Source organism: Myxocyprinus asiaticus, chromosome 31, assembly GCF_019703515.2.
Source record: "Myxocyprinus asiaticus isolate MX2 ecotype Aquarium Trade chromosome 31, UBuf_Myxa_2, whole genome shotgun sequence".
NCBI lineage: Eukaryota > Metazoa > Chordata > Actinopteri > Cypriniformes > Catostomidae > Myxocyprinus > Myxocyprinus asiaticus.
The window spans coordinates 24392050-24407936 of NC_059374.1; the positions used below are offsets into that span (position 1 = coordinate 24392050).

General features: G+C 37.8%; 1 protein-coding gene across 2 annotated transcripts in view; it reads right to left on the reverse strand.

The window, feature by feature from the left end:
* Nucleotides 1-15887, reverse strand: part of mcamb (melanoma cell adhesion molecule b) — a 68912-nt gene that overhangs the window by 18125 nt on the left and 34900 nt on the right. For both annotated transcript variants that reach the window (XM_051664799.1, XM_051664798.1), the window contains exons 2-3: nucleotides 2858-2976; nucleotides 61-310 (exon numbers count right to left, since the gene is read on the reverse strand). In XM_051664799.1, the coding sequence (XP_051520759.1) occupies nucleotides 61-310; nucleotides 2858-2976 (369 nt within the window). The remainder of the gene's footprint in view (nucleotides 1-60; nucleotides 311-2857; nucleotides 2977-15887) is intronic.

Below are 15887 nucleotides of genomic sequence, written 5' to 3' on the forward strand. Positions count from 1 at the left end.
GATTATACTAGAGAGGAACTGTTGAGGTGCCAGGCTTCTCTACAGTCTGTTTGATCTTACTGAAGACTTGGAGTCGAGTGCGTCCTTCACCGTGCTCTTTGGACACATTGTGTACCGTGCAGATAAATTCCCTCTCATCACTCAGTCGCACCTTGTCAATGGTCAGAATGATGTTTCCCTGCTCAGTGCTCTTGTTATGAGAGTGTTTGACACTGATCCGTCCAGTGTAATCACTGCCCTCATCGATAATCTCATTCTGATCATCAAAGTAGTAGATTCTTCTCCTGGTCTGGTCCCTGCCGGGCAATTTCTGTACAAAGTCATTTTCATGTTAAGATTTTGCCAACAATTGTTTCATTTGTACAGGTGCATCTCAATAAATTAGAATGTCGTGGAAAAGTTCATTTATTTCAGTAATTCAACTCAAATTGTGAAACTCGTGTATTAAATAAATTCAGTGCACACAGACTGAAGTAGTTTAAGTCTTTGGTTCTTTTAATTGTGATGATTTTGGCTCACATTTAACAAAAACCCACCAATTCACTATCTCAAAAAATTAGAATATGGTGACATGCCAATCAGCTAATCAACTCAAAACACCTGCAAAGGTTTCCTGAGCCTTCAAAATGGTCTCTCAGTTTGGTTCACTAGGCTACACAATCATGGGGAAGACTGCTGATCTGACAGTTGTCCAGAAGACAATCACTGACACCCTTCACAAGGAGGGTAAGCCACAAACATTCATTGCCAAAGAAGCTGGCTGTTCACAGAGTGCTGTATCCAAGCATGTTAACAGAAAGTTGAGTGGAAGGAAAAAGTGTGGAAGAAAAAGATGCACAATCAACCAAGAGAACCGCAGCCTTATGAGGATTGCCAAGCAAAATCGATTCACAAGGAATGGACTGAGGCTGGGGTCAAGGCATCAAGAGCCACCACACACAGACATGTCAAGGAATTTGGCTACAGTTGTCGTATTCCTCTTGTTAAGCCACTCCTGAACCACAGACAACATCAGAGGCGTCTTACCTGGGCTAAGGAGAAGAACTGGACTGTTGCCCAGTGGTCCAAAGTCCTCTTTTCAGATGAGAGCAAGTTTTGTATTTCATTTGGAAACCAAGGTCCTAGAGTCTGGAGGAAGGGTGGAGAAGCTCATAGCCCAAGTTGCTTGAAGTCCAGTGTTAAGTTTCCACAGTCTGTGATGATTTGGGGTGCAATGTCATCTGCTGGTGTTGGTCCATTGTGTTTTTTTGAAAACCAAAGTCACTGCACCCATTTACCAAGAAATTTTGGAGCACTTCATGCTTCCTTCTGCTGACCAGCTTTTTAAAGATGCTGATTTCATTTTCCAGCAGGATTTGGCACCTGCCCACACTGCCAAAAGCACCAAAAGTTGGTTAAATGACCATGGTGTTGGTGTGCTTGACTGGCCAGCAAACTCACCAGACCTGAACCCCATAGAGAATCTATGGCGTATTGTCAAGAGGAAAATGAGAAACAAGAGACCAAAAAATGCAGATGAGCTGAAGGCCACTGTCAAAGAAACCTGGGCTTCCATACCACCTCAGCAGTGCCACAAACTGATCACCTCCATGCCACGCCGAATTGAGGCAGTAATTAAAGCAAAAGGAGCCCCTACCAAGTATTGAGTACATATATAGTAAATGAACATACTTTCCAGAAGGCCAACAATTCACTAAAAATGTTTTTTTTATTGGTCTTATGATGTATTCTAATTTTTTGAGATAGTGAATTGGTGGGTTTTTGTTAAATGTGAGCCAAAATCATCACAATTAAAAGAACCAAAGACTTAAACTACTTCAGTCTGTGTGCACTGAATTTATTTAATACACGAGTTTCACAATTTGAGTTGAATTACTGAAATAAATGAACTTTTCCACGACATTCTAATTTATTGAGACGCTCCTGTAGATTCTATTGAGGTTCATCTCAATATTGATGTGAATCTCATGAAAACTGTTAAGAAATGTCACAAAAATGGAATGTCTATTTCAACCAAAAAACAAAAGGTAACTATACGAAATTATATTTGTATGAAGAAAATGAAAAGTTTTTGGCATTGTGAAATTATTTTGACATTATCAGCAGGTGCGTAGGAAAAATAACTGAGATAAGTAAACAAGAAACAAAATCCCGCACGCTGATGTTGCTTGTGAATAAACAATTTAATGAATTAATACAAAGTTTCGGTCATGCAACCTTCATCAGGTATTTGAAAAAGAGTGTATCACTTGCGTATTTAAAATATGGAGTAGCCAATCAAGATCAATTACAAAAACCAATGACAATCAGTAAAAGAGTGACAATAGTTGAGTTTGGAATGGTACACTAACCACACCACCCTCGCCATGTCTGTCTATGGCAGAAAAAGAAAAAGTAGTATGGCAGTATGCGTACACCAATCCGAACCCGGCCAACCTATCACTTTTTTTAATTAGAAAGACAAAAGAGAGGAATACACCTCCAAACCGATATAACCTCTGAAGATACCATATCAAATCGACATCAGGAAACAACAAATTCATGAAAACAATAACTATCCAAAGTTAAAAAAATAATAAAGAAGGTTATACAGCATAATCCCCTTAATCTAATAATTCATAATCAAGATTTCACATAAAGCAAAATTCAAAATACATTTGTTTACAAAACATATCAAAATTACATTTACACTGCATAGTATAAATTTGCAAATAATTTTGTGTACAAAACACATCTCAATTTCATCATCACAGCATAACATTAAAAGGAATCTCATCATTAAGACCCATTGGAGCTAATGTTTGGAGCGAGTTAATCCACTGTATGTATTGTAAAAGTAAAAGTGACCATTTCTCACCGTGGACCACACGATCATCATGGCCGGCTCTCTTGATATGTACATACAAGGGATCTCGGCATGGCTATTTAAGGATACCTCCACCCTGTCTTCCACGCTCACCTCCACCTTGGCCCATGCTGAAAACACATTTAACAGATATAGGGGTTATTAACTGGCCTAAAATGTCTACTCTCAAAAAAAGTCCAACTGTTCCTGAAAATCAGCTGGTAGAGCATGTTGTTGGTGCTAACAATGCCGAGGTCATAATAAAAATAATAATAATAATAATAATAATAAACTTTAATTTCATATAGCGCCTTTAAAAGTAGCTTCTCAAGGTGCTTTACACAGTAAAAACACAAGTATATAATAATACAAAGCATAAAAACAAATATAGTATACAGTTTAAATATGCATATCAAAACACAAATAATAATTAATCCGAATAAAAAAATAAAAGAGTCAAGCAAATGCTATCCTGAAAAAATACGTTTTAAGGAAATATTTAAAAATGCCTAAAGTCTGTGCTTCTCTAATATCAGCTGGAAGTGAGTTCCACAATTTAGGAGCATAAGAAGAGAAAGCCCTGTCACCCATAGAACGTGGATGAGTCTGAGGGACAACCAAGAGACCAGACTGGGAGGAGCAGAGATTACGGTTTGGGCTGTAAAGTGTTAAAAGCTCAGACAAATACATCAGGAGCCAAAAACCATGCATAGCTTCATAAGTGAGCATGAGGATTTAAAAAATTTAAAAGTCATGGGTTCGATTCCAAGGCGACACCCAACCTGATCAAATGTACTGTATACCTTAAATGCACTATAAGCTGCTTTGGATAAAAGCGTCTGCCAAGTAATTGAATGAACGAACGAATGAATTAATGAATGTAAACTGTCAAATAAAAGTTGGTTGGCTATTAGGAAAAAAAGGCCTTCAAAATAATCAGTCAAATGGTATTACTTGTACATGGAAAACAATCAGCATCCCTTCTTCTGTTGTTGTTTAGGTTATCTGTGAGTGAGTTCCAAACCAATGCACTTTGTGATCCCTATTCCTTTATCCTTTGAAGGAGTTACCCTAGTTACAGGAAATAGGGCATGGGGATGACCACTTTTGATTGGACCCTTGTCAAATGCCTGATCTAGTGGGGGCATTGAAGGGAGCACTAGAGGCAGAAGATATTATGAGTGGAATTCATTGAGCCCACCCATGTCCAGATTAATGTGTTGCATTCCTGCATGTCACGCCTCACAAGGAAGAAAGACTCGATTTATCTCAAGAATAGTGACCTACTGTTTGCCAAGCCAGCCTGAAATGAGCTGTTCTCTCACTTAAAGCATCTTAAAGCTCTTTGAATGTATGTGGCCCTATACGGACAAACATGTCTGTGGCAAAACTTATTAGGATTGAGAGAATATATATATATATATATATATATATATATATATATATATATATATGTATGTATGTATGTGTGTGTGTGTGTGTGTGTGTGTGTGTGTGTGTGTGTGTGTGTGTGTGTGTGTGACTATTCAGTCAGACTGAATTTTATCAGGCATTATAATTAGACATTTATATACTTTTTCCTATACAGGAAATATGCCTGATGAAGTGCAGTCTGTCTGAATAGTCACATTTATTATAGACAGCAAGATCATTTTAAGGTTGCGCAATACTCTGTGCATTCAAAAGAGGCATCCACATGACTTGTGGAAGTTTACGTATACACTGAACTCTATGGCGCGAAGGGTCACACTCCAAAAATGTTTTTGCTGCTTGTTCAATTTATTTAATTTAAATGAACTAAAGCAAAACAATTCTAGAACATTTTGTCACAAATTGATTTCATTGCATTCTAACCATTTAAATTTGTAAAATTGAGTTTTGTTTTATCCATTTGAGTTGGGACAACATGAATAATTTTTGTGGTGTTAATGTAGCATTGCTGAAACTGGGCAGGTGATTTGCATTTCCCAACATGCTTTTCGATAGGGAGAGTACATTTTAAAATGAAGTGTTATTTTATGTGTTTTTGTGCAAGATAAATATAAAAAGGGATACTACTTAGTGTTTAATGTTTTGTTATGTTGAGATTTAGAAGAGTTTCTGTTATGTTGGAGTTTTGAGGGTTATCATTATTGTGAAGAATGGAGCGTGAGCTAACGATGAGGACAAGTACTTTAGATGTCGCACATGAAATTGATTGTGTCATTCATTGAACAATTTTGTGCTAACCATATCATAATTACTAAACTACAATTTATAGTGCTTCCAACCAGCATCTATTTTGCATACACTAAAATTCACATTCAATAGTTAGTACATAAAAAATATAAGAGATTTATTTGAGATATATTGACACATTTAATTTTGTTGAGTTTACCCAATGCAAATGGGTTCTTTCTACATAAGAGTTTGTGTTGAGATTACATAATAATTTTAAGTTAAGAAAACTAATTTCAAACACATGGAACCACTGTACACAAACCTCGATTGAATAAAGTTCAATTATTTTTTTGAGTGCAGTGCCAGCGTTGCCCCCAGAGTCACTTTGTGCTCTAGTCAAGTGTTGTAAAGCAGCCCTCAAAGTTTAATCAATTTCAGCTTTGACTCTGTTGCCACTGACCTTTCGAAGCAGCAGCCAATAAGTATCAGGAAATGTGCATATATGCAAAGTCTGTCTTTCCAATGCCAGGTCTGACTTTTGTGATTTTCGCATGTTTTTACCTCAATCCTGATTTCTTTTAGAGTACAAAGCAACAAGGAATATTTGAAAAATGTCCAACTTTATGAATGGTTATTGAATTATTTTCATTCATAAAAATGTACTATTGTTTTCAAAAGACCTCTACTATAGATTTCAGAGACGCCACTAGTTCCACCAAACGGAACAGCTTTCTAAATACGCCCCCCATATAGTCCCAGGGTGGGTCTAAGTGGGTCGCTCAAAACAAACAGAGCAATTTTCATTGCGCCTCAGAAACAGTGCTTACAGTTTTCGAGAAAATTAACCTGTGAATGGCTTACATATAGTTGTCTCTGCATATTAAGCTTGGATAGGAGAAGTATTTTAACACAGAAAAAGTTACATAATCAGCTTTAAGATCTTAATGTAATGAGTCTTCTTATTACTTTCTGCAATGAATGTATCAAAGCAATTGCCAGAATTTTTCTCTTTCATGTCCAAATGCATGTTTTCAATGTTTAGTGTGCACACCTCTTGCTTTCTTGCCTGGCAAACTTGTAAAATCACACCTTTTTGGCACTTCCTGCGACACTTGACATGTAGAGGTCAAAGCAGCGCTTGACGCTGGTGTTGAGCAGAGCGTTGATGCCCTGATGTGAGTCATGTGGAAGCCGCTTAAGGGTTCAGAGGTCAAGCTCCAATCAAGCGAGACCAGTGAGTTGAACTAGCCAGCTAGTTGTGAAATTTCAAATAAAATGGCAGCAAAACACACTATTAATCTGTCATGGGAGAAGGAGTTTTCTGTTTTTGTGCAAGATGATGTGTTTATGTAGTAGATAAGGTGTGGTCAGACAAGCTTAATCAACAACAATCAACAACAGCGAGGGACCATAATAATAAGTTATGCAAGAGGAGAGTAAAAATAGATGGCATGTTTTCTTTTGAAAAGGGGCAGTTTGCTAATAAAGCAATGGAGGCAAGAACGGGTCAAGTTAAGCTGATGTCTGGTTTCGTCAGTCAAGAGAAAGTTTAACATGCCAGTGACCTCACAAGAGGTCAACCGATAGTGGATTTTGCCGATACAATGCCTAAGGTGGTGGAAAAGTCTGATAACCATTAAATCGGACGATAGTTTTTAATATCAATTTATAGAATGTCAAAAAAAAATATTGTTCTTTCTTTACTATGGCGGGCAAAGAAATAAGTCCAAAATGAATAAAATCCCAGATGCAGTTTTTTGTTCAACCAAAATCCCAATAATACCCAGAAAAAAAGAAGATTTGGTGCATTATGTGGGACTTTTAAGTATAAACAAGCCAAAAATACACTGGGGACTCTTATTTTGAAATTATGAAAAAACTACTGACAACTATCGACATAGATATTTGCCGATAACCAATAGTTCCAAAAAGCAACTAATGGCACCGATTAATCGGTAAAAGCGATATATAAGTCTACCTCTAGACCTTACATTAGCATTTGGACTAGCAAAGCAAAACAACCATTTACCGCAGGCGATACTTTCAAAGAAATTGTGAGGAAAACTTTTATCTTAAGATTTCCTTAGTAAATCTTGCTCTTAGCAGTTTTGTGAATAGGTTTTAAGCAAAAACTCCTAGCTAGGAACTCTTTGGAGAACTCCTAGTGGTAAGATAAAAATCTTTGTGAATACGGGAACTGTTTTATTATGTCCATGATAAAAAAAAATCGCATTTTAACCAAAATGTCCATCACACACTGACACAGTGATGACCCCTGAGTCAGATCATAAAAAAGCAACAAAATACAGCCTGTACCATCTGCTAGTCATGCTGTTTGTTTTGTGAGAAAAATTGTTGGCTAACACTTTACAGCGAAGGTGTGCAGTATGATCTGGACTCATATTTCCGATTGATTTTGCGCTAGTGCTCCTTAGTACCCTTCAAATCTATTGTAAACAGCCTTCCTGTCCTCTATGTGGTCCTGCAGGGACTACAAGAGGATAATTGAGAATGAAGGATGCTTTCACATTTCACAAATCTGATTAGTTTCCTCCAACAAAGGCATTTCCTGTGCATTAACGACATTAGCTCAAAACTAACTTTCTTTGTTGTGGCCATCAGACCTCCGACTTATTCACTGATGACAAAAAGGAGAAATCTCGCTATCTACAAACAATGTAACACCTTGTTACTGTAGATTCTGAGGACTCGTGTGGTGATGAAGCAAAATGATGCCCTCCCTTTCAGGCTAACTGAATTAAATGCACATCTAATGACTAAGGTCAGATCAGGGGAACATGACTGGTAATGCTGAACTGAGGCTTGCATATAACAGTTCCACAATTTATTAAGATCTGCCTTTCTAAAGCTATGAGTCATTTATGACATAATACAAAGCGTCAAAATAATCTAAGCATAAACATCCAGAATTAGTCTTCATTTTATTACTACCCTTTATGAAACCCTGGCAAATTTCTTCTGATTACAGAGATGAACTGAAACAGATAAGACAAAAATAATAGTGTATTCAAATATCTTGACCACTAAAAGAGATCTACAGACAAGTGAAGGTCTGCCAAGATGCCAAAGCAGTAACCATGCTTAACATCATAACAAGCTTTAATTATAATTAAGAGACTTGGACACACTCCAAGAAGTTTGGCTGTATAACTTTCTGTGTGGAAAAAGCTCTCAGACAAAACTGAATGGCCAAAAAAGGAAGACAGCAGCCTAAAATGTGTTCATGAGAAACTGTTGACAAATTGTGTGGAGACTGAAAAGATGAGATAACTGATCCAGATGGATTTTTTTATCATCAATCTATCAATTTTTAATATAGGTTTAATTTTGTTTCCACAAAAAGGCTATAAAATAGGGGCTAACACACTTAAGGTCTGAAATTAAGTCCTTTTTTTCATTCAACAAATGGTCGTTGAAAGGAGGTGAATAACCTGCAGGAAATTTTGTAAAATGATCGTAAAGCTCATCAAACAATTTTTACATGAGCTGTTTTATTTGCTATTCATTTTATATGAGGTTTTCCATTTTTGCAACTCTGTTGCATTTGGGGCATGTTTAAATCCAGTTTTAAAAAGCTGATTGTGTGATTTTGTTATTTTATAGCAATAAATATTACATAATATATGCAATATTTTGATCGCAAAAGTTTTGTTGTAAATGATGCAGTACAGTCAACAGGAATTAATATTTTATTAACACCATGCCCTAACCCAAACCCAAAACTTAAATGTCAGTGCAGTAAAAATGCAACCGCAAAATCATGCTTGCCCATGTTTATTTGAACATGATTACCTTCTGGTTTCATCGGGACCAGAATTTGTGTCTGTAGTGCCAGAGGGAAAGGTGAAAACGCGCTGTATAAATTGATGCAGAAAATGTCTGAAGGAATGGTGGATGGTGCTTATCAGTAATTTTGCAGAATGGGGTCGATTTCAGGGTACATTAACATTCAGAAGCAACAAGTCAATTTCCTGTGTGATCATGTTGGTTTAAAACTAGCTAATTTTGGGGGCCTGGGTAGCTCAGCGAGTAAAGACGCTGACTACCACCCCTGGAGTCATGAGTTCAAATCCAGGGTGTGCTGAGTGACTCTAGCCATGTCTCCTAAGCAACCAAATTGGCCCAGTTGCTAGGGAGGGTAGAGTCACATGGGGTAACCTCCTCGTGGTCACTATAATGTGGTTCACTCTCAGTGGGGCACATGGTGAGTTGTGTTGTGAGTTGTGTGTGTAAATGTGCATGTTTATATTTCTGTTTTTGCATGCAACTGTAATCTCCTGTCAACAGCTGTTGCCTTGGTATGTAGTCAGGGCAGGTTTGTCTTAATTCTTATCTGGTACTTGTGCTCAGAAAAGAGTACCTCACTCTTTCCACAAACAGGGTAAAAAGGGTTCTTTAAATAAAAAAAGCTTTAGAGGCACAAATCCCAATCCCAAAATTTGTTGTGAGACCTATTAGATAAACTATTATCTAACATAAAATTAACCTAGCATTAAAATTAGCTAGTTTTTTTCCCCCCCAATTTGGAATACCCAATTCCCAATGCGCTCTAAATCCTCGTGGTGGCATAGTCACTCGCCTCAATCCGGGTGGCGGAGGACGAATCTCAGTTGCCTCCACATCTGAGACTGTCAATCCACACCTCTTATCACATAGCTTGTTGAGCACGTTACTGCGGAGACATAGCGTGTGTAGAAGCTTCATGCTATTCTCCGCAGTAACGTGCTCAACAAGCCATATGATAAGAGGCGCGGATTGACAGTCTTTTGTTTGTATAGTCAGTTTGAGTAATCTTTGTTTAAAATACAGTACATGCAATTTGCTTTGATATACACTATATTGCCAAAAGTATTCGCTCACCCATCCAAATAATTGAATTCAGGTGTTCCAATCACTTCCATGGCCACAGGTGTATAAAATGAAGCACCTAGGCATGCAGACTGCTTCTACAAACATTTGTGAAAGAATGGGCCACTCTCAGGAGCTCAGTGAATTCCAGTGTGGTACTGTGATAGGATGCCACCTGTGCAAGTCCAGTCGTGAAATTTCCTCGCTACTAAATATTCCACAGTCAACTGTCAGTGGTATTATAACAAAGTGGAAGCGATTGGGAATGACAGCAACTCAGCCACGAAGTGGTAGGCCACGTAAAATGACAGAGCGGGGTCAGCGGATGCTGAGGCGCATAGTGCGCAGAGGTCGCCAACTTTCTGCAGAGTCAATCGCTACAGACCTCCAAAGTTCATGTGGCTTCAGATTAGCTCAAGAACAGTGCGTAGAGAGCTTCATGGAATGGGTTTCCATGGCCGAGCAGCTGCATCCAAGCCATACATCACCAAGTGCAATGCAAAGCGTCGGATGCAGTGGTGTAAAGCACGCCGCCACTGGACTCTAGAGCAGTGGAGACCTGTTCTCTGGAGTGACGAATCATGCTTCTCCATCTGGCAATCCGATGGACGAGTCTGGGTTTGGTGGTTGCCAGGAGAACAGTACTTGTCTGACTGCATTGTGCCAACTGTGAAGTTTGGTGGAGGGGGGATTATGGTGTGGGGTTGTTTTTCAGGAGCTGGGCTTGGCCCCTTAGTTCCAGTGAAAGGAACTCTGAATGCTTCAGCATACCAAGAGATTTTGGTCAATTCCATGCTCCCAACTTTGTGGGAACAGTTTGGGGATGGCCCCTTCCTGTTCCAACATGACTGCGCACCAGTGCACAAAGCAAGGTCCATAAAGACATGGATGAGCGAGTTTGGTGTGGAAGAACTTGACTGGCCTGCACAGAGTCCTGACCTCAACCCGATAGAGCACCTTTGGGATGAATTAGAGCGAAGACTGTGAGCCAGGCCTTCTCGTCCAACATCAGTGTCTGACCTCACAAATGCGCTTCTGGAAGAATGGTCAAAAATTCCCATAAACACACTCCTAAACCTTGTGGAAAGCCTTCCCAGAAGAGTTGAAGCTGTTATAGCTGCAAAGGGTGGGCCGACGTCATATTAAACCCTATGGATTAAGAATGGGATGTCACTTAAATTCATATGCATCTAAAGGCAGATGAGCGAATACTTTTGGCAATATAGTGTATATTGATATATTATCATTTTAAGTGTGGCTAAAATATGTTTTGGGGCCACTACATATACTTATATTGATTTGTGATTTATTATAAGACAAAAATACACAATAACACAGACATACACCAACAAATAAATAAATAAAACTTCAAACATAAAAACAATATAACTAAAAATCAGACACATACATCTGCAGGAAGTTATTTCCATCTAATAAAAAATCAGTTTTGTACATCCATTGTGGTGGTAATCCAATAAAGCTGGCTGGATTTCTTAACCAGTTTTATACATGAAAGGGCCCCACCTCCCATTCAGCTGATGAATATGCTGCGTGATCATGAGGAAGGATTAAATCAAGATGTAGATTGGAATGCAGGGGCGAAAAACTTCTTATAAATAAAATAGCCTGCTCCTCTCTCATTGTTGCTTGCGTACTAGTGATCACATGATTACAATGACATAATATAAAAAATATTTAAGATTCCACACAATTACGTGATCAGTAATCAAATAAGCACATTTGTGACTAACTGTGTCAACTCATTTTGTACAAAATGACAGGTTTTCTTTCATTTAAGCACTTTCACAAGATGCTCTGTGAAAATTCACATGCAGGATCATGATTATGTTCGGACAAATTTTTCACTCAAACTGTTATGCTCATAATCTAATTTATAATGAAAAAAAAAGATTAAATTGGAAAAATGCAAAATAGAAACATTTTCACAAGTGGACTCAAACTTCGGAAAATCACATACATGCGCATGTCGGCACAGCCATTGACCAGGAAAATATAAAATGGCACTCCATGCGGGGGCCTGGGTAGCTCAGTGAGTATTGATGCTGACTACCACCCCTGGAGTCACGAGTTCGAATCCAGGGCGTGCTGAGTGACTCCAGCCATGTCTCCTAAGCAACCAAATTATCCCGGTTGCTAGGGAGGGTAGAGTCACATGGGGTAACTCGTGGTCACTATAATGTGGTTCTCGCTCTCGGTGTGGCTCGTGGTGAGTTGTGCGTGGATGCCACGGAGCATAGCGTGGGGATCCACATGCACTACGTCTCCGAGGTAACGCGCTCAACAAGCCACGTGATAAGATGCGCAGATTGACGTCTCAGACACGGAGGCAACTGAGATTCATTCTCCGCCACCCGGATTGAGGTGAGTCACTACGCCACCATGAGCTATTAAGTGTTCATTTTTAGTGCTTTCTCTAAAAAAATCCACTCATCACATTTACAGCGGTTTTATATTTTTTTAATTTATGACAATTTTTGCACTGTGGGGCCCGCTGTCATGACTAGCAGTCTATCGAAATGTCTTGTTTTTTTAACACAAAAATTGGAAATTGAGCCGGAAAATGAAATTAATGAGCCGGCCACTTTTTAGTCCCAAACCGTCCCTGATATCAGGTGACAAAAATGTATAATTTGTCAGAATGACCAATATATTGTTTGTTTGTTTGTTTTTTGGCTGAATGCTCTTTTTAAAATGTAAAAAAAAAAAAAAATGTTTAAGACGAAACTGATCTCTGCTTGAAGATGAAAAGAACACTGAAACCCTAAAAATTAACCATTTACAACAAAAGGGCTTTCCCAGCGCTAGGTAAGATTGTGCTATACATGTTTGAATGCTTTTATCACTTGAATGTCTATATCTGATTAATTATGTCTTTTAACTCAACATTATTAATGGTGATTTAGTAATTCATAAAAAGAGAATGGAACTTAAGATATGGGGGTCAGTTTAAAATCAGAGTTTTTTTTTATTTTATAATCTGGCAACTCTTGTGCTGATATTTTTCATTTAAGACTGCATGTTAGTGTTGGTAGTTTTTTAACTTGAATTATGTTATGTTGACACCATGTTTTAAGTACTTGGACTGGGGCTCATGGGCAGAGTGAATGTGAAAAACACATTTGTGGTGTTCACCCTTCTCCATTTGCAATATTAAAAAGTATTTCCATGTTGTTAGCAGAAACTATGTATCTGGTGTTTGGGTTAAGGATGGTGTGTGCTTCTGGCCTTCATGTGAAGTAATTCAGAGGGTAACAAAGACTTTGGAGCAACCTCAAGACAGTTGGACTTGTTACAAAAGTCATTTGTACTTATAAACGCCAGTACAGTACGTATAAATAACTTTTCATAATCAAGTGACTTATTAAACCAATGTTAATAGTAACAATAAACATCAATACAAAAACATTAAACAAATCAAAGCATGTATGTATTTGATTTTTCAATTCTGTCATTCACAGACTGTTATAGCGAATACGACAGAAGCTGCCTCTGACAGAGCTGCAGACAGATCTTCAGTCTGAAGCAGAGATGGATTCTTGATGCCACTAAAAATGAAAACCAAGTAAGATTGTGTACGAGTTAATTAGACACATTAAAAATTAAGGGCGTACACATTTCTCAGTGATTTGTAAAGCAAATGTTTCAATAGATTTTTGATGAGGCATAACAACACGAGATGTTTATTGCCCATAGATTAGATTAAACTATTCACAATTAGTGTTTACATGAGCAAAATATTTTTTTTTTATAACTTGTTTTGTGTGTTTACCTTCCCAAAGACGAAGCTGGCGCTTGCTTGATGATAATGAGTGTGAAGGGGAGGTCTATGCTCCACAAAAGTGTTACCTCAACTACTTCATAACACAAGCATTCAAAAGAAACACTCCTTTGGTTGAATCACAACATAACAGCTCATCTGTAAGGCCTCAACGGTCTCCAGATGCACCTTCAACACCATCCATGAGGCAACTAAGTTCTGTTGTGAGCTGAGTTCCTGCTCCATTCTCAAGATGTAAGATTGTTTTTGCTAGTTTCATATCATACATTCAATTGCCATCATATGTCCAGAATAACTCATATACCAGAAACAGTGATAAATTAACATTATTACTGTGTTAAATGTTTCAGCACTGCTACATGAAATGGCAAAACTGGAAATAATGATGGAGCAAAGGAGGAAACAAACGAGTAGTGGAAGATCAGCATACAAATACCATCACAGATATCACAGCTGTTAATCGTTTGGCGCAAAGTGTCTTTTTGATTGACTCTCAAATCTGGCAAGTTTTGTGCTAGTGCTAGGCATGCACTAGTATTGTTGGCTTAATATTGACTGTATGTTTTTACAAAACTTCAGGTACTTGGAGTAGGGTCGTTGAGTGGCCTTGACATAAAGGACACATTCTGGAGAATTAATTTCTGGAATTAAACTTAAATCAAGAATCTTCTTGACATGTGCTTGTTCAAATAGAAAGTTCTAGTCTATTGTTATGATGGACGACCAGTCCTTGTAATGTGTTAGAGTTAGATTTCATCTGCTGTACAATTAAATATCTCTGTATTTTCACTAATCTTGTATGGTCTTCTCCTAGGCTGTTAGAAGAAATCCAAAGTGGTGCCATCTCACTGAGGCACAAAATCACTTTTTCGGACATTGTCTTCCACTGCTCCACGCTGGTGGAAAGATGATCCGAATTCCACTCGAGGCAGCTGATTCTCTAGCTACTTTCAAGAAACATCTGAAGACGCATCTCTTTCGTGAGCTCTTGACCCAATCCTACTAATGTACTAACTGTCTTGCTTCTACCAACAACAAAAAAACAGTCTCTCTCCTTCCTTCCTACTTGTACTTCTCTGAGCAATTTGAAACTTTGTATTGCAGCACTTCATGTTATTACCTCATTAAGACGAATCACTTTTGCTGTATTCTTAATTTGTAAATCGCTTTGGATTAAAGTGTCTGCTAAATGAAATGTAAATGTAACAAGTTGACCGAAGACAAGCACGCTACAATAAACAGCATGTAAGCATATATGGGAAAACTCTAATATCAAAACAGTAATTTTGAATGATAGCTTACAAACTTATTTCTTTTATTTTTAGGTTGCTTTTATTTTTAACAGTTCAGTTTAACATTTTTTATTTATAATTTTTACATTTATTGTTTGTTTTAGTTCTATTGTCTTTTGCAGCTTATTTGATTGTTCATCAATTGTATGTTTATTGCTTGCTTTTTTAATAATGTATCCATTACATAGTTTACATTAGTATATTTTACTATTTTCTGTAGATATTGTTTTTATTTTTTAATGTTGAACAATTTTTACATTTATTGCTTGCTTCTGTTATATTGTCTTTCTGCTGCTTTTTTTTTTTTTTATCCTTTACAGATTTTCAAACTTATGTAAAGATTTGAGTATGTGTATTTTTTCCATGAGGGTTGCAATTATGTTGGCAAATGTATGACATCTGTGTGTTTTAATCCTGAATTAAACCTGAATAAAAATTTAAAACAAATTTTACATCTTTGCTTTTTTGCCATTTATTTGACAAAATATGACATTACATATGGGGCTTGGTAATGTTAAGGCTGTTATCTGGCTGATAGCTGAGGATTTTGGCATAACTGTGGATCAATTATGGCTGCTTTCTGGGGATGTATAGGATAAATTGTGGCCAAGTTCTAGTGCAGCAGCGGCAAATTGTTTGGCTGTTTTCTGGCTGATGTCTGGGAATTCTGGCACAGTTGTGGTCCAATTACGGCTGCATGCTAGGGGGACCAAATAAGTGTGGCTGAGTTTTGGCCTTTTTCTGGGGAGGATACGGCTTACATTGGGAAAGTGGTTTTGGGCCAATTTTGGATCGTAATTCCATGCGGTATGTGGGCCAAACTCACAGGCAGAATGCAGCCAGATCCGGGCCAAGAAAATTTTGCTATCTGGGTAGGATTCTTAAGGGGTAATTCACCACACGTCTGAGTAATAAAAGCATG